This window comes from Epinephelus lanceolatus, chromosome 2, assembly GCF_041903045.1.
Source record: "Epinephelus lanceolatus isolate andai-2023 chromosome 2, ASM4190304v1, whole genome shotgun sequence".
NCBI lineage: Eukaryota > Metazoa > Chordata > Actinopteri > Perciformes > Serranidae > Epinephelus > Epinephelus lanceolatus.
In genome coordinates, this window is record NC_135735.1 from 25,918,872 (window position 1) to 25,938,983 (window position 20,112).

At 41.9% G+C, this 20,112-nt stretch overlaps 1 protein-coding gene across 1 annotated transcript; it reads right to left on the reverse strand.

The window, feature by feature from the left end:
- Window positions 1–10,909: 10,909 nt before the first annotated feature.
- atxn1l (ataxin 1-like) lies at window positions 10,910–19,312 on the reverse strand. Its single transcript, XM_033632626.2, has 3 exons — window positions 19,189–19,312; window positions 15,252–16,438; window positions 10,910–12,411 (listed from the first exon to the last, which is right to left on the reverse strand). Exons 2-3 carry the CDS (start codon window positions 16,314–16,316, stop codon window positions 10,963–10,965), a joined length of 2,514 nt encoding a protein of 837 aa, XP_033488517.2. The 5' UTR covers window positions 16,317–16,438; window positions 19,189–19,312; the 3' UTR covers window positions 10,910–10,962.
- Between the last annotated feature and the right edge of the window lie 800 nt (window positions 19,313–20,112).

Consider the following 20,112-nt stretch of genomic DNA (forward strand, 5'->3'; position numbering starts at 1 on the left):
TAGGGTTTGGGAGTGTGTAGGAGAACTACAGTGGTTGATGCAAAGATGTGAATGGCCGAATTGTCTGTTCTGGGCTATTGTAGTACAACAGGACCTTGGAAGAGGACCTGCTCCATATGTAGATATAAACAAGTCATTCTGAAGTGACGAAAACACATGATTCTTATTTTCAGGTCAGGTAGAGATGGTGGCGGTAGTGGTTAGCATTGTCGCCTCACAGCAAGAGGGTTCCTGGTTCGAACCCAGGGTGGGGGAGTCCTTCTGTGCGGAACTTGCATGTTCTCCCCGTGTCAGCGTGGGTTTTCTTTGAGTACTCCAGCTTCCTCCCACAGTCCAAAGACATGCAGGATAATTGGTGACTCTAAATTGCCCGTAGGTGTGAATGGTTGTCTGTCTCTATTTGTCAGCCCTGTGATAGTCTGGCGACTTGTCCATGGTGTACCCTGCCTCTTGCTCAATGTAAGCTAGGATAGGCTCCAGCACCCCGCGACCCCCAACAGGATAAGCGGTTACAGAACAGGAATGAATGCCAATAGATGCCCCTGAATCCCACACACTGGACCTTTAACAGATGAACTCCATGAATGTTTTGTCCTATTGAACACAGTGTTGATCAACATTCCCCCCTCACCTCTTGAATTGTACGACTTGATGCATTCGCCTCCTTAACATTGTCTTTGCCAATGTTTGTTTTCTTTTCCCTACATCATTACACTCCGAATATTTTGCCAATGTCATTTCTTTTTTTTTACTTTCTGTTACAGAGCTTTTCTTTGGCTCGGAAAGATTTCAGTCTGTGCTGCTGTTCTTGTACTGTACAATACATTAGTTACCTCTTATATATTTTGGGCTCTTCACGTTAAGGAATATTGTGCTAAAATGTTCCACTAAGTGGTCACAATGAAACAGTTCCTGATATGATACGTTACTTGAATTCTGCCCGCAAAGACACATTTGTTTTCCTCATGATGAGTAAATTACAACATGACAGTGGGTTATTATCATTATTATTATTATTATTATTATTATTATTTAGAGGATTGTACACAGATGATGCATCCTCTGCATGCAATTTGTGTAGCATTCACATGCTTTGTAAAGCTGCAGTACCTTCAGTATATGTGACCTGTACCACTTAAATTGGGGTTGGTTTTTATCTTCTGTCAGCAGAAATGATGAACAGTATTTATTGATTCATATGACAGAGGAACTCATTTTAAACTCATGTTGTTATTGTTTTTTAATCCCCATCCGTTACTGAGCACTGGGTCTAATTTCATGACACATACAGCCCATACTGGGAGAGAGATTTTATCAATCTATATTCATTAACCTCATTCCAGCACATATTTATGCAATATGATGTGAATATATTTTTCTTGTGAAAATGTTTTTGGGTTATTTTGTTACCGTCAGTGGTATAAAGTTGTTTTAATGTTCAAATTAGAGGCCATGTCTGGATATCCCTTGTTTAATTTCCTGCCTGCAAGGTTACCTCCGATTTTTCTTGACTTCACTTCTCCAGATGCAAACATTTACAGTGTCAGTAAGCAGTCTCTGGAATACTCTTCGCGGAATATCAGAGATGAGGACAAGTACTGGTTCTGTTTGAGTCACTCCTAGACGAGAGTCGATCTACCTGGCTGTTTGTTGCAGCAAATTTAACAAAGGAAAAAAAAGGGATTATTATTTTTGTGTTTCATCCTCAAAGGCTTTTCTAGGAGTGCATCAAACCTCTATGCAACAGATGTGTTATTTATTCCAAGGGAAATTAATTCACTTTCCACTGAAACTATGCAGAATGCGATTTTAATTTAAAAGGACTTCAATGTAAAGAGTTTAGCTTCTCAGGCAATTTAACTCAGTGAGAGGGCTCAGAGCCTGGAGACAACACCCTGGTCCATAAGAATCATTTATAGATCTATCATGTAATGCGATCGCAACAGTTTTGGGCAGTTGTGTGACTTTTCTAGAGACGCTTTGTCTTCGGAGGTGTGTTTTCTCTTCCTAGTTCAGCACATGAAAGCAACAGGGTCTCACTGCCATCCTATCCATGACATACTGTACCAAGGGCAGATCGGTGTTCTCGACAGAGGCTTCAGGTGTCATTTATTTCTCTCTTCTCTCAGACTATGAATACTGAGTATTCTCAGAGGTTGCTCTTTGAAATTGCTGTGATCCCCTTTGTCCTGCAGTGGACCAATGCGACAGAAAACTGCGGCGTCTGTGATCTGACATACTATTGCAAAGGAAGTACTCTGAACTCTGGAGTGTTGCCGGTCTTTCACAAGCAGCACTCTCAGTATGGATTAGGTAATCACTGCATGTCGTGAAACTGCACTTGTCCTAGAATGGTTCAATATGAGCTTGTGTTCTACTGTTAGTTTATGCCTGCCTGTTTTCTACAGTTTAATCAAAAGAAACATGTTGTTAAAGAAACGTTGGCCTTTCTGTATTAATTCTATCAGGATTTCCTCTCAATGTCCATGTTTACAAAACAAATCTTTCTGAACAAGGCCAAATGAATGAGCTAAACTGCTAATGAGAACATTCATGCTTGCTGCGATATCAATGCATTCTGACTGGATGGCACTTTGGGGATGCCATCCTCTGTTACTGGATTAACAGATGTACAGACTACAATGAAACCTGGTAAAGAATGTGGAAATAAACATTGACTTTACTATAATGGTTGTGTCCAGTGTCACTTCCCTCCTCCTTTGTTTTACACACACAAGAACACATTTGTTTTTATTGGATACAGTGTGAGTTCAAGTATCTCAGGGTCTTGTTCACAAGTGAGGGTAGAATCGAACGTGAGATGGATCGGCGGTTTGGTGCAGCTTCTGCAGTGATGCGGGGGCTACGCTGGACCATCGTGGTGAAGAGGCAGCGGAGCAGGAAGGCAAAGCTTTGGATCTACTGGTCCATCAACGTCCCAACCTACACCTATGGTCATGAGCTCTGGGTAGTGACCGAAAAAAATAGATGGCGCATACAAGCAGCCAGAATGAGTTTCCTCAATTGGGTGGCTTGGCTCAGCCTTAGAGATAGGGTAAGGAGCTTGAACATCCAAAGGGAGCTCGGAGTAGAGCCTTGGGGTCCCCCAGGAGGAGCTGGAAAGTGTTGCTGGGGAGAGGGATGTCTGGGATGCTTTGCTTGGCCTGCTGCCCCCGTGACCTGGCTTCATATAAATGATGATGGATGGATGGATTCAGTGTAACACATATTTCTGTAACAGTGAGATGTCTCTGTGGGTATATTCTTATAGGTTCCATATTGTAAAAATTAAGATTTTGTTGTCTTTTTTAATATGAAGCAGGTATAGGTGCTATATAAATAAGTATCAAAACACTCAGTCCACAGAGAAATGCTCTGTCTGCATTCAAAGTCTGTCTTTAAACAATTTGTCATGACTACCGTGAAGTCTTAACACAACTATACAATATGGACTGTTTCAAACCTGAAATATAAGTATTTCCTGTTGAAATGTTTTGCAGTGTATGCAAATAACATCAGCTGACATAAAGTAAACATGGACCCAAGCTGTTGCCTAAATGCAATTCCAGTTAAACAGCCTATAAAGACAGAAAGTGGAAAGTGGAGGAGCTTAGAGGCTAAAACAGAGTGTCTCAGACAGAGGGTAAATACAGGTATATTCAGGCAGACAGTATGAAAAAACGAATGTGTTTTTCTAACATTAAAGCTTGAAATATGTTCTAGTAGAAACCCAGAACACAAGTATGAATCTGAAAATGAGCATAATATGGGACCTTTAACGTAAAATATTAATTAATGAAAAGTATAATACAGCATTTGTGTTTGCTGGAGGTCTTGCAGAGGCAGTGTGGTGTGTTATCCTCTGTACTTGTACTGGAGTACTTCAATTTTGTTATTGTTTATACTTAGAAAATCAATACAGACATATTGTTTTCACAGAACCAAATAATAGTCATACAAATTTTAAACATATAAGCGACTGATTACCTAATTATGAAATGAAGTCACTACCAAATACTTAAGGTATTGTTCACATTTAAATACCACTTAATATAGAGCATCTAAATATTTCATTTTGAAAACCATAAATCTGAATTTATGTGACTTGAATTTCGCTGTTTGACATTTTGAGGTCATTTAAAGTGGTATGATTTTAAAAACCCAAGGTTCACAGGTTAGTCTCCAATATTTTTTCAGTATATTCAAGTTATACAGAGCCCCAAAGTCCTGAAAAGCAATATATTTATATCTCGGGCACACAAGATGAGATAAATTATCTTGTGGGACCTTGCATGCACAAGTTAATAACTATTTCCAGAAGATAACTTGCGTGCATAAGAAAAGAAAATGTGGGGCACCCACTAGCTCACCTGGTAGAGCAGGCACCGCATGTGCACAAGTGCAATACTGTGTCCTTGCTGCAGTGACCGTGGGCTCATTTCCAACCCATGGCCCTTACATTTCATCCCCCTTTGCTCTCTCTAACCCCTTCACTTCATAGCTGTTCTATCAAATAAAGGCAAAAAGCCACAAAAACATCCTGTTCCCACGGGTGATCCTGTGTGTACAAAAGTATCAGCTTCCAGGACTTTTGGGGCTCCATAATGTGGCTCAAATTCTGTTTTATCTCAATTTAAGATCCTTCTTTTTTTAACTTGACTTAAATTTTAAGATTGTATTTTAGTTTCACTGTCTAAAATAGCAAAACCTAAAAAATCCCATGACTTCAAATGACCTGGAAAAACGAAACAATTGAAATTAAAACTACATAAATTCATACAGACGGTCTCTTTATTCTCAGAAGTATTTACATTTTAGTAGTGGTTAAATGTCATTATCACTTCAGTTGCTTATAAGTCCTAAATCATTATGGTTATTATTGCCTTCTAGCAATTTATACCATGGCATATACCAACTGTAATTTGTTAAGAAGCAGCATTAAATAAGAAAATACCCAAAAGTATATAAAGTAGTTTAAGTAGCTCTGCTCATAACCAGCTAGAGCATTAATGTTAGTCTTTTATAGTAACGCATCAGTGTTGCATTGCTTATACTTTGTAGTTTCTACTCAAGTAAAATAATGTATGCAGAACTCTTAACTTAAAAAGATGTACTTTTACTCTGCTACATTCACTTTAGTAAAAGATCTCAATACTTCTTTCACCACTAACACAGTGAAGTAAGTGCATAAATACGACCAAAGACACACAGCACACAGGTTGGATAATAGTTTATATTTATATTTGTATATATATATATATATATATATTATATTGTGTTTACTTAACAAACATGATAAATGCAATGTCTCCAAGTTAGCTGTAACAATAAAAATACAATATCTTTGTGTCCTTAAAGTACATAGAATTAAAACAGCAAAACAAAAAAACAAAAACCGCCCTAAGTAGTTCACAGAGAGGTACAAATATACAGTACAAATCTATTTTATTCAAAAACGGTACAAATAAAAATGCAACAAAATAGAGATATTAATGCTTTGTTAAAGTCAGGTAGGTGTAGGGTATTCTAAGGGAGCACTTTCGGTCGACAACTCTAAGGCTTCTGATAAAGATCAATACATATTGGTACGGCCATACAATATTAAAACTCACTATACAAAGTTCATACAACCTGGATTATACTTGAGGATTGAATGTTACATTTACATCATTGCATATATTTTGCAGATTTAGGCATGTTTAAAAAAAAAAAAAAAAAAAGCTATTTTTTTTGTTTCGTTTTTCGATAGTTGCACATCACATAAAAAGCAGTGTCACCTTGTGCCATAAAAGTACAATGTCAAATCTGAAAATACACAGACTCCTTTAAAACTTTTAACCGTTCTCGTTTCTCCTGATTTAACTGGACATTGACACCGAAATCGTCCTAATTTCACCTTTGTAGTTCAATACGGGATCAAACGACAGGAAATAGTTCACACGGGGAGTAAAAGAATCCCCACTGCCAACGTCACAAAACATCAACCATCACATTACCACCAATGGAAAGCTATCGGATTAATGCAGCTTGTCTGTCTGTCTGTCTGTCTCCATTTACTCAAAACTGTCGTCCAGAGACTGGGACAAAGCACAAGACGCCAAACACAACCCATTAAGTCTAAGGATAAAAAAACAACTCATCTTGTGCAACAACAATAAAAACAACGGATGTGTGCGTGTGGAATTAATGGATCGCCCTCCGCTGCGGACACTCTTGGCATCGTCTTGTAAAAAGTGCAAAGAAGAGATTCCATTCACTTCACCTCCACACATTGGGGAAAAAAAAGGAATTAAAAGATAAGTATGGGCGTAAAGAGTGTATTAAAAACGTAACGGAATAGATAATGAAAAAAAAACCAACTAAAAACAAAGCACCACACAAACACAAAGTTGCAGATTTCATAGCTGAACCGTCTGGGGCCCAAAAAGAATTCACCGTCACCCTTTGAGAATATGAATTTCTGCTCATAAGCGTGACAAGAGTTTCAAAGCTTGACATTTCTGATTTGCTCTTGTTCAGCCTGAAAAGGGGAACACCAAGTCGACCAGAAGCATTATTCCATTATTTCAAATTTCACACATTGTACAAAGCAGATTTTAAGGCATTATCGACAAGCATCATCAAAGCTATCTATACAAAAGAAATACACCTATCTACAGAAACACACAACCTGCAATTTCTCCATGATTTTGTGTGCTTTACATTTTGAAACTCTTCAATTTACCAACAGTTTTAAGTTCAAAACACTGTAAAAGGAGGGCATTTAGTGCAATTAGTTACAGCAACAGACTATCAGTGATGTGAATAAGATTCGTCGGACATCTTTGTAGAAGTGGAGCTTTCCTGCTTGACATGGCACACACTGCTCAGAGCAGAGGGCAAAAAAACAAAAAAGGCTCGTGGTAGCACAGGATGGTCTTGCTGTGAGAATCAACAGGAGGTAAAGTCACAAGTGTCACTGCTTGCACCGTTTAAATCCCATCAAATGCATCTTGACCTAAAATACAATGTCGAAGTGGCTTGGCGATGGAGCCGAAATAATGCTGGACAAACACGTGGAAATATGAGACACTCTTCTCAAGTGATTTGGCTCCGACTGTGTGGCATTGTGAGAAGACAACAAAAGTTTACTGATCTGTGGGTCAGCAGTGTGCTATACAGAGGAAGATGGAGACCACCAAGCAAAAAAATAGAAAGTAGAAAAGCAAAATACTGGTTTGTATTCCTATAAAAAAGTCATTTAAAGCAAAAATCCTACAACCAGACATCAGCGCAAAATGACTGCATCAGCCCAACCTGCCCTACTGCTTCAGAGAGCTGTACTTAAGACAATGAAGGGTACAATACTGAGTAAACTGCATAGAAAATGCCAAGACTACATGAAATGTTTTCAGGTATATTATGTATATTGCTTACAGCATGAGAAAGACTCCATGTGGTGAGCTTCAGATGGTAAGATGTGTTCTTGGAGATCTTGAATCTCCAATTACAAAGCGTTTTAAAGGACAGGTTCACATTTTTCCAAGTCCATCTTGAAACAATCCAACTTTGTATGTACATTGAAACAGTTATTAGTCAGTGTAATCATTCCTCATGTACATACTGGTCATTAAGAGGCCCTTTTATGATGCTGCGATCGCAACAATTAATGCAAATTCAACAGATCGCCATGAATTCTGCACGACCTTTCTCCAATCACTTCAACCTTTTTGCTAATTTGACCAATCAAAGCAGTTTCCCGTGAGTTTCACCCATCATAGCATCACCCGCAGACGAGGGTTAGCTTGTTCATAGCTTCCACCGCCATGTAAACAAACTCAATAACCAGTCCATGAAAAACATATTTTTTCCGGCGGATATCTTAGTTACAACATGATTGAGCTAGCAAAGCAGTTTTGTGTTGCTATGTGTGGTATTTATTCAGTTTTGGGAAATCACGATGTCTAGAAAGCATCAGTGGCTGCAGCTGACAGGGACAGCTAACAGCAGCAGCAAAGCTAACATCAGGACATCATCTGTTAAAAGCCTCCCGTTGTCGGAAATGACATGAAACTACTCCAGTTAGCTCAATCATGTTGTAACTAAGACATCCGCTGGAAAAAAATATTTTTTTCATGGACCACTTTGTGAGTTTAGTGAGTTATTACAGACACCGCTATCGGCTAACAGCGAACAGCGTCCCTACGCCACTACGTCGCCCCGGTCAAAATGGTCGCGCAATGATTACATCACATCCAGAGCCCGGTAACTTTACAGGAACCTTCCTCCTACTCCGCTCTCTCAGTGGAGACACGGCGGTTGAGAGGGCTGAGTGAGAGGACGTTCCTGTAGTAGTTCCTGCCCCGCAAATAGTACCAGGAACTTCTTCAGTGGAAACGGGCCTAATGCTACACTGCAGGTCCAAGGGGTACAAGCTCTGCCATGGTGTCGACTGCTTATTTCACTCATGATATGTCTTGTAGCATATAAAAGCACCACATGGACATGTTAACAAGGTTGAAGCTTGATTTCTCTAGAGGAGGTCTGAGACAAACTTGAAAAAATGTGAACCTTTCCTTTAAAGCTGCTTGTAATGACCAGAGAATGAAAGTGTACTATGCCCAGCTCAGGTCACTCTGTCTCCCTCCACCAGCTGACGGAGGGTCAGGCTATACACTGAGTGAACCATGAGACATTAAGAGATCTAAGAGGACACACAGCGGTGTCTGTGGCTGCACCAACAGTCAGACACAAAAACATGTAACAAACTGATCCTCCTGTCTGAGCACATCTAATGAACGATGATATAACAGGTAATGAAAGAAATACTTAAAAGTGATCAAATGTTTAAGTCCAAAGCTCTATGACAGAAATAAAAGAAGTGGGATTTACACGTTTCAATGGGAATGTCTGCTTGAGGAATGCCGTCTGATTATAAACCTCTGAATGATTTTATGTGTGGTCTAATTGCACTTAATTTCAATTTCATCCTTTTGGATATTTTTTTGTTTTTTCAGTGACAAGGATAAAAATCTGTCCGAAGGAGGAAACTGCAGCATTCATCTTGGCTAAATTTGTAAACAGAGTTAAAAATGCAAGTCAGTTTTTTCTCTCTCTCTCACCACAAAACACCAACAACAATACTTCAAACATTTTCCCTTCATTAAAAAAACACCTACTGTACTGTGATTCCTATAAACAAGGTCAGTGTGAAATCAATGAGTGACATGTGCAACACAAGACAATCATAAGATCCATACCCTAGTAACAAAAGCGAAGGACCGGGTGGGTTAAAACAAAAGACAGAACAGAAGATAACTCAATAATGATCACAACTTAATTAGAGTCAAGCCTTCCTTGGAGATGCACTTGAGTAAAAGATAAAATATCATCAGTGAGATGGAGAATCAAACAGAAGCGGTTTCATCTACAACGATTTCTTGAGACATTTGTCATGCATTGCTTGTGTAGAAATACTGAAGAATCAATGAAAATAAACACCAACATAGTGCATCGCCTGTAAAGGTCAGGGTTAAAAGAGGGTCAGATCTCACACCTCAGATGTACAGAGACATAAAACAGCCCGCGGCGAGAGATTCCTGGGGGACAGCAGTAAAGCCACGTGCTGTAAAAAGAACTATTGCTTTAATTTGGGAACCGAGCAAAAAATAACTAGGACAAAAGAAAAACCTCGTCACTGACTCACTCGCACGCAGGGTTTCTCTCTACAAGGCGAACTGCAAGGCCTTTCCGCTCTTCGTGGGGTTTAAAGTGGCCCTGCAGCCAGTGATGTGACAGGGTAATGTCTCATTCCCATAAGTGGCTTTGGTGATGACCAGCCAGTGCCTCCTCCGTTAATTACGGCTTTTAAAATTGCATTAAAAGTCACCAGTCTGGTCGGGAAAGCTTTGAGGTATAGCGAAGAGGAGGGAAGGTGTTGCTCAGGATGGGAAGTGATTTCTCTAAGGAGAAAGAGTTAAACACTAAGTGATGGATATTCTCACTGATGATACTGGAATGCAACACATCTCTAGTTATCACAGAGAACAAAGCATTATTCCAATCTGCGGCATTTATGCAAACACACTCACACGTTAGAGCCCAAACCAGAGGGCATGGGCAGATGTTTTTTTTTTTTTAAATGGAAACTGATTGCTGAACAGACACACTGATTGATTTATCACTATTTCGATTGTAAGACAAGTGGGACTCGCCACACTTGGCCTGAGAGAGGATCCCATTCTTTGCAGACCGGCTTCCTGAAAAGGAAGGAGAGGGGAGAGAGTATCTCAGCTGACAGCAGAGGTTTCAGTCCCCTGCCGGAGAAGCATAATGTAACATACACTGACAGTTAGCGTCAACAGTGCCAACATCACCGCAGGAGCTGCTTGTGTCAGCAACTTTTTTTTTTTTCTTTTTTTGGGTAAATGCTTTTGAAGGAAACAGGATCTTAGGAATGAAGGAGATAAAAGATCACTGGCTGTGATCTTTTAAATACATCAAAACCTGCAGAGTTGGTAGCTTCACTGCGCTACAAACACATTCTTCGTAGTCCTTGGTCTCCCGAAGAGACGGTTTGGTCAAAAAGGAAGCAAGAGTGTTCTAAATGCGATGGTAACCTCCAAGCATGGGTATGCAGGAGTGGCGACAGAGGAGGGAGGGAGGAAGAGTAATGCAGTGTGCAAGGACTATGGTAGGCATTTTCATCCGCTACATACTTTCTACTCAGCTTGTAATGTCCCTGTCAGACCTCAGCTGGCCGGGAAACCACAGGCTCGTATCCTTTGGCTGAGTGACAACTGAACCAAACCGGAACTTCTCACCAGATAGACAAAGATCTTGTATTTTTGTATATTTTCAGGTGTGCAAAATCTCAAACATTCTGAGGCTACATTCGCACTCTTTTTTTTCCCTCTTTCTCTCCTTGTCAGACTCATTCTTACTCGTGGCAGTCTCTTTTAATAGTTGCTACCAAATGTGATGCTACTTCCCTGCATTAGAGCGCCCCTCAATGGACAGTTTGACCTCCTGGGGGATGAAAGAGGGCCTCGTGTGGCTGGAGGTGCTTATATGAGGGCGTGGCCCTTCGTCTCCCTTCATACTGTGTCTTTGGAGGCCAGGTGAGGACCAGCGCCTCTGAGATGCACCTAGCGCAGCCTGCATTGCTCCCATCCCTGCCCCTGTGAAAGCAGAGCCCTCTGTGTGCAAGTGGTAACTGCTCTGGCTCCTTGGATGCTCTGCTAAGGTCCTACTTGGTCTAATGGGTGACTCAGAGTGCCCAACAACTCCAAAATGTGTGGCTTCCTCCTTGTCAGCTGCATCTTTCTCCCCATCCCTCTGTCTTTCTCTGTGGATGCGGTCAAGCCTGAAATGAGAAGGAGGTCGTGACTGCTGAGGGGCAGGAGGCCCCATGAGCTGGTGACCGGGTCCTGATGTGGCGTTGGTTTTGCTCAAAGTCCTGGACAGGTTCTGCTGCTGTTGTTGCTGTTGTGAAGGATGGTGCTGTGGTTGTTTCTGCTGCTGCGGCTGAAGCTGCTGCTGCAGGGTGATGGACACACACACGTCTCCCGCTTGCAGATGATGGCAGGCCAAGCCGTAGAGCTGGGCTGTGCGCTCGGGGCTGCAGGACGACCAGCCCTGCCCGAACACAAAAAAGGGGTGCTCCGGAGGCACGTCGATGGTCACTTTGCTCTGCTGCTCCCCCACAGTAAAGTGAAGCGACACAAGACCCGGTCTCTGCTGGCTGGCACGGATGTCCACCACCATGCTGGAGTCAATCTTAAGACCCCCACTCACCTCGGCGCTGCGCACAAAGTCCTGAGTCTGCAGGTCCTCGACACGCTTCAGTTCCCCAGTAGCCAGCTGGATGATGGCTCCCTTCATGAAGTGTGATGGGTTGCAGGGAGCCGAGGCAGGAGCGAGGCTTGAAGCTAAGGCCTGAGTCGCATCTGCTGTAGGCTGGACAAGAGGCTGCTGGGGGAGCTGCTGCTGCGCTGTGGTCGGCTCCGCCCTTTCAAGGAGGCACACTCTGGCTGAAGAATCAGAGGCTTTAAAGCTTGGGTTAGGAGAGGCCATGGTGGTAGAGGCATGGCTGGCTGAGGCATCATTAGCCTGTCCTGGGTAGTGTTGCTGCGGCGGCTGGGCCTGATGCTGCAAGTGATACTCCAAGGGAATGAGAACTGGTTGCCCGTTGGCAAGCATGACAGCATGTCCTGGTTGTCCCGTTTGCTGCTGGAGACTGGCCACTCTGGGATCAGTGTAACACGCAGTCTGGGTTGTGTACGTAGTCCGGCCTGAAACCACGCCTGTGCTCTCTCCGTGGACATCTCTGGCTCTCTGGGCACCCTGAGAGAGGTTCAAGGGAGCAAAGGAGACCTCTTTCCGCACTCCACCTTGGCCAGAAGAAGCCAAACGACCAACCACCTGCTGCACCTGGAAGTATTAAAGGAATAAAGTGTTGTTTAGGTAACTTTTAAACACACATGCGTAATTCAAAAACAGCTTGTGACACAACTTTCAACAATCCACCCAACTTAAATTACAACATGTGAGTATGAAATATTCATGTGGGTCAGTAAATACATTTAAGCATCTCATCAGTCACTCCCTCCAACACACCATTTCTAATGATGCATGACTCAACATCGTTCTTCTCATCAACTTAACCACCAGACAGGAGGACAACAGAAATGTTTTTGTGACTTAAAAGGAGGCGCCCATATGTAAACCATAGTCTGCAGCTATTCATAATGGCCTTTATAGCATTTCTCCACTTTTGGTTGATTCAAATAAGTTACCATTTAGCCATTAAGTTGCTGTGTGTAACTCTGGAGAAAGACAGTTGATTTTTGAATCTCATTCTCTGGCTGACAAATTCCGACACTTTAGGTAGTGATGGGTGGACAGATTTTTCTTACAGTTTTGGTTCCTTCGAATTGATAAATGTAAATGTATCTGACATTTTGAACCTTTTGAGTTTTGTTACAGGAATGTCACTGACCAACGACCTGTTGTTCTTTGAGGGCCAAGTAGCAGACCCAGCTACCTCAGCAGTCTTGTGCTACATTCATGTGGTCATGTGAAAAATGATCATATTTCATGGCTCCCCTGATCGGTTTCCTTTGCTCTTCGTTATCAACATGTTTAAACGCTCTGAGCAATAAAATACAACATTAACATATCTTCTTTGTAGCGTCCATGTTGTTTTCACATAACAACTTAAACTTCATTAGCACTCTGAAGTCAGAGGAACAACTATCTGAGGAGCACGTGAATACACCATTAGCCTTGCTTTTATTTACTTAATTATTACTGGCCTACACTTCTGTTTTTTTTGGGTTGTTATTACAGTTTATAGTTTGTTGTTTGCTATTTCTATAAAGAAGGCTTTTGCAACTGTATACACTTTTTAAAATCCTCCAATCTAAGTCGGCCTGTTGAACTAGAATGGCTTGCACTGCAGTGAACTACAATGGTTCACAGCCCAGGATTGTACCAGTGTCTACAGCAGGGAAAAAACAAGAACAAAACGCAGGCGGTGTCGAACATTAGGCTCTTGGTTTGTTCGTGTCGTCCTCCAACTACAGTCATTATTTTTCAAGAGACAACATGCCATCGTAGCGGACTGTTTAAGTGGCAAGCTGACAGCTCTAATGCTATTTATGGAATATAATGTTACAAAACAGCGTTTTTGAGGTGTACAGTAAAACATCTAACTTTTGCTAAGCTATGTATGTTATATGTATTGCATTTTCTAAGTAATGAGCCAATGCTTGTATGCAGGTAGGCCATGTGGCCCAACATATGTTACAGTAATATGATTTGACTGCATCATCTGTCTTTCTTCCAGGGCAAGCAGAATACGTCCCACCGAGAGAGAATGGTTCATTCGCTCTCTATCAATGTGTGTAGCTGCCAGGCAATCGCATCTAATTCACTCACCATAGCAGGCAGCATGAGCAGTACCCTACAGAAATAGTGAGTGGGAAAAGTCGGGGATTCATGAACACTCTGACATTCGACAGGCAGACCTGGTACATAATGGACATTTAAGTAATTTAAAAAGATTCATTCGTTCATTTTTGCCCATCACTAGCTTAAGTTGGTAGTCGGACCAACCTGCCAACCCAAAGTGTCGGAATTTTACTACCTGGGAAAGAGACTGCGTCTATGTTTGATGACCTGGGACTAAGTCTCAACAATAATATATCTTTCTCCAGAGTTACATACAGCACTTTTACAAGGCCTGAAACTTTTCTACTTATTGGAACCAACATTCTTCCTTCCTCTGCAGACCATCACAAAAGAGGTAGTGAGGGCTTCGCTGAGCATCTCCAAGCAACCACAAATAACATAGCTCTGGTACAAAGTGGCAATTGTGGCTGTGAGTGATTGCTCAATTACCTGCGGACCCGCAGCACACAATAAAGGAAGGAAGGAAGTTGAGTTTAAAATTAACACCTGCAATTGAGTCTTACATGAGGTAAGAGGGTGTACAGCAGGGTTGGGAATTAACTTTTTGTCCGCCTGCCACTGTTGCTGGCTGGATTCAGAAATCTACCAGCCATTCAATAGATTACCATGGCTTTTTTTGGCTGGTGAGTGAAGCAGACACTTGCATATTTTACCAGCATTTGGCTGATGGCTGGTGCTAATTTCCAACCCTGGTGTACAGTTGAGATGCAGACATACTCATATTTTATAATAATGTAAGCTACTTATATCTCTATGAAATGATTCATTGATCAGATTATAATAACACCACACTACATTTGAAAAAAGTGTATGATAGTAGTTCATTTTAGTGTTATTGTTCATCATGCTGACATGTTTCTGTCTATATCAAGGTTATAAAGATATTCTATTATTCCTAAATCAACATGATGATTGTTTAAAAAATGTTGCCTTTGGATCATGCTGGTCCATGCCACGATTAACGATTATGATATTCTTTGTATCACTTGACAGTTTTTCTCCTTATGAGGGATATTTTCATTCACATGTGCAGACTTGAACAGCTTTTAACAAATTAAATTAAGGGTATAAATGAACAATTAATCTAGTTTTTCCATCAAGAACTTTTATTACTCCTTTATAATGCATTTGAAAATCTAACAGATTTAATCAAGTATTAATCAGGTTATTCTGAAGCCCTTACCTTGTAAAAGGGATTTATATTTACATGCTTCTATCACTTGTTTACTGCTAAACGTTGGGACTATGGTAATAAAGATTAACAGGAGTCACATTATGAGGCCATCAGTGTGTCTTACCTCCAGGTCACTGTCTGGAGTGCTGCGCTGGCCAGGTGAGCTCCTCTCTTCCAGCCTTCGGTTCATCGGGCCTCTGTCTTGGCTGTACTCCTGGACCGCAGAGTTGGATGCTACCTGCAGCAGACTTGCATTTCTGGCAGTGTAGTCGAGCACAACCTCCCTGGCTCCCTGCTCTTTATCGCCTCCATTCATCTCTGGTTCATTTTCCTGCTGGGCACTGTGAGGGTCTCTGGTGGCAGTGGCAGCCCTGGCGCCCTGAGGGTGATAGAAGACTGGCAACCCTCGAGAGCTGAGCTCTGCTGCGGGCAGGACTCCTACAGTACCAAGGTGCTGCTGGGCAGCTTGCTCTGAAGGCAGCATCAGCGGGACACCGCTTGATGCCGCAACTTTGGCAAAGGTATGAGCAGCTACCTGGGCCTGGGGAGGTGGAGAAACAACACCTTCCTGTATGACAGATGGATAGGGAACAAGGTGGGACACAGCATGGGGCTGAGGAATGGTGCCTGAGGGAGAAATTAATGATCCCGGGACAAAGCCAGGGGGCAGAGCGTAAGGTACAGCTGCATAAGGAGAACTAACAAACTGGAGAGAGGAATGAGGGATCTGGGCATAACCAAGAGGAGGATAGGGAAGGCCTGGATGCTGCAGGAGAGGAGAGTGTACAGTGTAGCCTGACGAGAGGTGGCCTAACACTGGGTGAAGACTGGTAGGCGAGTAGGTAACAGATGGAAGAGCCACTTTATAGAGCATACTGTACTGGTCAACTGGCACTGCTGGTATGCCATCAGAATTATCCACTCCATAATGAAGCCCTGGCTGAGTCCGCAGCCACTCTCCAGATGGGGTCCCTCCCTGAGTGTCACTGTTGGCTGCGGAGTTCTGGATGGAAACCACTTCATCTTCTCCAATACCACTACCAGCACTATTGCCACCTCCACTGTTGCCACCACCTCCTCCTGCAGCCCCAACTCCTCCTGTCCCTCCAGCTCCACTGCTGTTACTAACTAGGAGGTCCCTCTTCTTAGGAGGCAGGCACTCCTGGTTGCGTTCCTGAGCAGGTTTCATTGCAATCCTCTGACCAAGCGAGTAGCTTTACTGTACTGCACAGGAACGGAATCTTGCAAGCAAGTCAGCCCGCACAGGAACCAGTTCTGAAATCACCTGGCTGACTTCGTCTGCCAGTTCACCTGAAACAAAGAACAAACAACAAAAGATCTATAGGCACATTTTGAATCTTTCCCCAGGTTGCATACTGCCTAATGACGTCTGTGCAAAATGACTAATATACATAAATGTCAAACTAGATGAAAACGAAAAGTTTCAGGTTTGTGAGAGAAATATTTATGGTCTTTGACAGATTGTGTTCGGTTATGCTGAATCACAGATGGAAAGTATTACTGGTGCAGCCACAGCCATCTATATAAGTGCAGAGACAGTAAGTGTTAGAGCATGTTGTTACTGGTCTCTTTGACAGAGCGTATTTGAAAAATAAACCACTACAGTGGCTCAACACGAAGTTCACCTGCTCGAGATATAAGCCGAGATACATCACCATGGATACTCATTCTGTTGAATAAGTGTGAGTCCTTTTTACTGCTCTGCTTTTGGGCTGTTTGATGGTTTGAAATGATGGCTCACATGTACACATGTTGCTGAGTGTGAAAAGACTACATGCACCTTAGTGCACGCCATGTCAGAACAACTGCCTATAAAGCTGTGAACTCCATAAAGCAGTTATAATGAAAACATATTTGAATATTTTGGATGTTTTCTGGCTGTACTATTTCACCAAATGGAAATTTTCTAGATGTCTTGAGCATCATTTACTCTAAATTCAGCATTCAAAAGCAAAGCACAGCCAAATCAGATATATTTGATAACTTTGGAATCTTGATGAGGATTTAAAATCAAATTTTGTGAGTTTGAACTCAGAGAGCACGAGTTTCAATGACTCACCCACTGTATGTTCAAACACCGTGGGCCTTTCCCACATGCTTTATAAGCCCCCAACATGTGAATGATCAAATATTTGCAATAGTGACAAGCTCAGGTCTCCTTTTCCTCACACAATGCAAGAGGGTAAATTAGTAAGTACAAGTCAACTGCATTTTAGTTTAGCTGAACTCACACATGTAGATCTACAAATACTGCACCCTAACAAAATAATTTCAGACTACTGCTGTAACTACATTACGGCTGGACAATATGGAGAAAAATATCATGATATTTTTAACCAAATACCTCAATATTTTTTTTTAAATATTTCTTTGGGGCATTTTTAGCCTTTTAAAGGATAGGACAGACAAGTGTGAAAGGGGGAGAGAGAGAGGGAGTGACATGCAGCAAAGGGCCACAGGCTGGAGTCGAACCCGGGCCGCTGCGGCAACAGCCTTGTATATGGGGCGCCTGCTCTATCCACTAAGCCACCGACGCCCCCAAATACCTCAATATTAATATTGCAACAATATAATAGGGTTGCCAACTGGTGCTTCCACAAAATATTTACACAATGAGAGCTTCAAATAATGATCCTGGTTACGCGGATATAATGACTAAGTGGTTAAAGGCAAGTAATAGAGCAGCAAGAACAGTCTGGTATGTTCAGAAATTACATCACTTTACTGTGATGCAGCTGTTTAACCCAGTAGAAAAGAGAACACTTCCCCTCCAAAATTACGACATCCAAAATCACAGACAATATCTAGTCTCATATTAGAATATGGATATAATTGGGCTAGGAAACAACCACATTTCACCGATCCTGGCGTCCTTACACAGGCTACCTGTTGCTTTTAGAACAGATTTTAAGGTATTATTGATTACTTACAAAGCCCTGAGAGACCTCACTCCAAGTTAGTTATCTGATCTGTTGTTGCCCTATGTCCCTTCTCACACACTGAGATCCTCAGATTTGTCACTCCTTGACGTTCCCAAGTCCAGATTTATTCACAAAGGTGATAGAGCATTTGCAGTCAGAGCTCCTAGACTTTGGCGTGACCTGCCTGAGCATATATTATGTTTTATAATTAATGTTACCCTGTTTTTAGTATGCACCTAGTGTTTGGCTCTCAGTTCATTTCATTCTCTCTGTGCTTTTAAATGTGTTCTGTTTTTTATTGTTAAGCACTTCATTATTATATTCATATAATAGCCAGCCTTACATTAATTTAATTCTACTGTAAAATTTAAAAAAGGTGCTCTAGCTATGACTAATCCACCAAGTCTTTTTCTGTTTATCCACTACAGAGAGTTAAGGTGGAGGTTTAAAGTCCTAGCTGATTAAACAGAGGTAAACAGAAACGTGGATTAATCTTGAGTTAAGCTCTTGGACTGTGTTGTAAGAAGCAGGTTTCCTTATTCATTATAAATTTAACTTGAAGCAGCTTTTTTTTTTACTTACATCAGTTCATGATTCAGACTCGAGTGGGTTCCTGGTTTGAGTCATCACAGTTGACCAGTAACCAGATAAAACTGCTTCCTGAAACCACCCCATGACCAGCACTAAATAGGAAACCTTTGCTTTGTATATTTAATTACAGACCAGAGTTTTCCTCCTGTTAGCGCTGCACTTCACCTCAGAGTTACTGTGTTTACCGTTAGCTAGCTTAGTGGCTGACTTGGCTAAACTTAGCTAGCAACTTGGAGTCACCGTTTCTCCGTAAACACAGACAAAAGACAGCGTGACACTTTGTACACTAACACTAAACGCAGATGGTGACTTCACGTGATAGATTATGTTACTTGAGAAAATTTTCTTATCACTATAATTTCCCACTGGGCACCAGCCCAAAGGTTCCGGCTAATTAGCCACACGGCTAACACAGCTACAGCTAGCTGCATGAACTGAGTCCAGTCCTGCTGCTCTCACATCTGCTCACAACTAACATGGCAGCGCTCATCAAACATGTCTCTGCTCTGTCTCGTTGCGTGGACGTACCTCCAAATGTCATCGCGAACAGGCTTTTCTTCATAAAAACTTGATATGCGGAGGGACAATTGAAGAAATCAAGGCTAAGGAGTCGAGCCCATTTTGAAGGCCAGCAGAGGCGCTCACCAATGACGTCACTGAGTTTATTCAATTTCCTGTTTTTTCGTGCACTAATGTCCAGCACGCAATTTGCGCGTACACTAACGAGCAACTCAGCTAAAGACGATTTACTTTTTACCATAAATTTAATTATTACACAAATATAAGTTAATACTCTCAACGCCTTTTCAGTAAACATTAATAGGTCACGTGCTTTACCGACAGAAAGTAACAGAAACCACTGAATAGCTCTTACTCACATTACAGAAAATGCAAATGTAGATAAGACTGAATTTAAAATAAGGAGTTCCGTTTAAATGTATCAAATGTACACCGTAAATTTTTGTACAGTGGGGGGAGCTGGAGACATGTGCACTAAAGGGATTTCAAACTGCACAGCTTTAACCTTCCTTTAACCATCCTCCCAAGCGGCGGAGCAGCAAGGGGCCAAGGGGAGACGGAGGTCAGGGGAGGACTGGTGGTGTAGCTGCGGGGCTTGCCAACGTATGCCTACGGAAATGTAATCATTTTGCTGCACAGAATGGGATTCGGTGCTACCATCGTTGGGGAGATATATCGTCAGGAGGAAAGCCGCCGCAGAGAGTGCATCACAAGTAGTGAAAACTTTAAAGCAATCACTAATCCTGGCGTGACTGAAACTTTTTTTCATGTTCCTATGATAAACTAGACTCACAAGTCATTCTTTAGACGCTTTGCTTAACTAAAGACTGATGACTTTCTCCCTGACTTTGTGTTTAGATGGGCGGATACAATTTCAGAGTTTCAGAGACTGCCGATGAGAGAAATTGAATTGTTATTTCTTCTTCCTGTCTC

What these genes read in the sequence shown, in the direction of transcription:
- atxn1l (XM_033632626.2), bottom strand. Translation starts at nt 16,316, where the DNA reads ATGAAACCTGCTCAGGAACGCAACCAGGAGTGCCTGCCTCCTAAGAAG. An exon ending in CTCCAGACAGTGACCTGGAG is followed by an intron (nt 12,412 to 15,251) that starts GTAAGACACACT and finishes TAATACTTCCAG; the next exon opens with GTGCAGCAGGTGGTTGGTCG.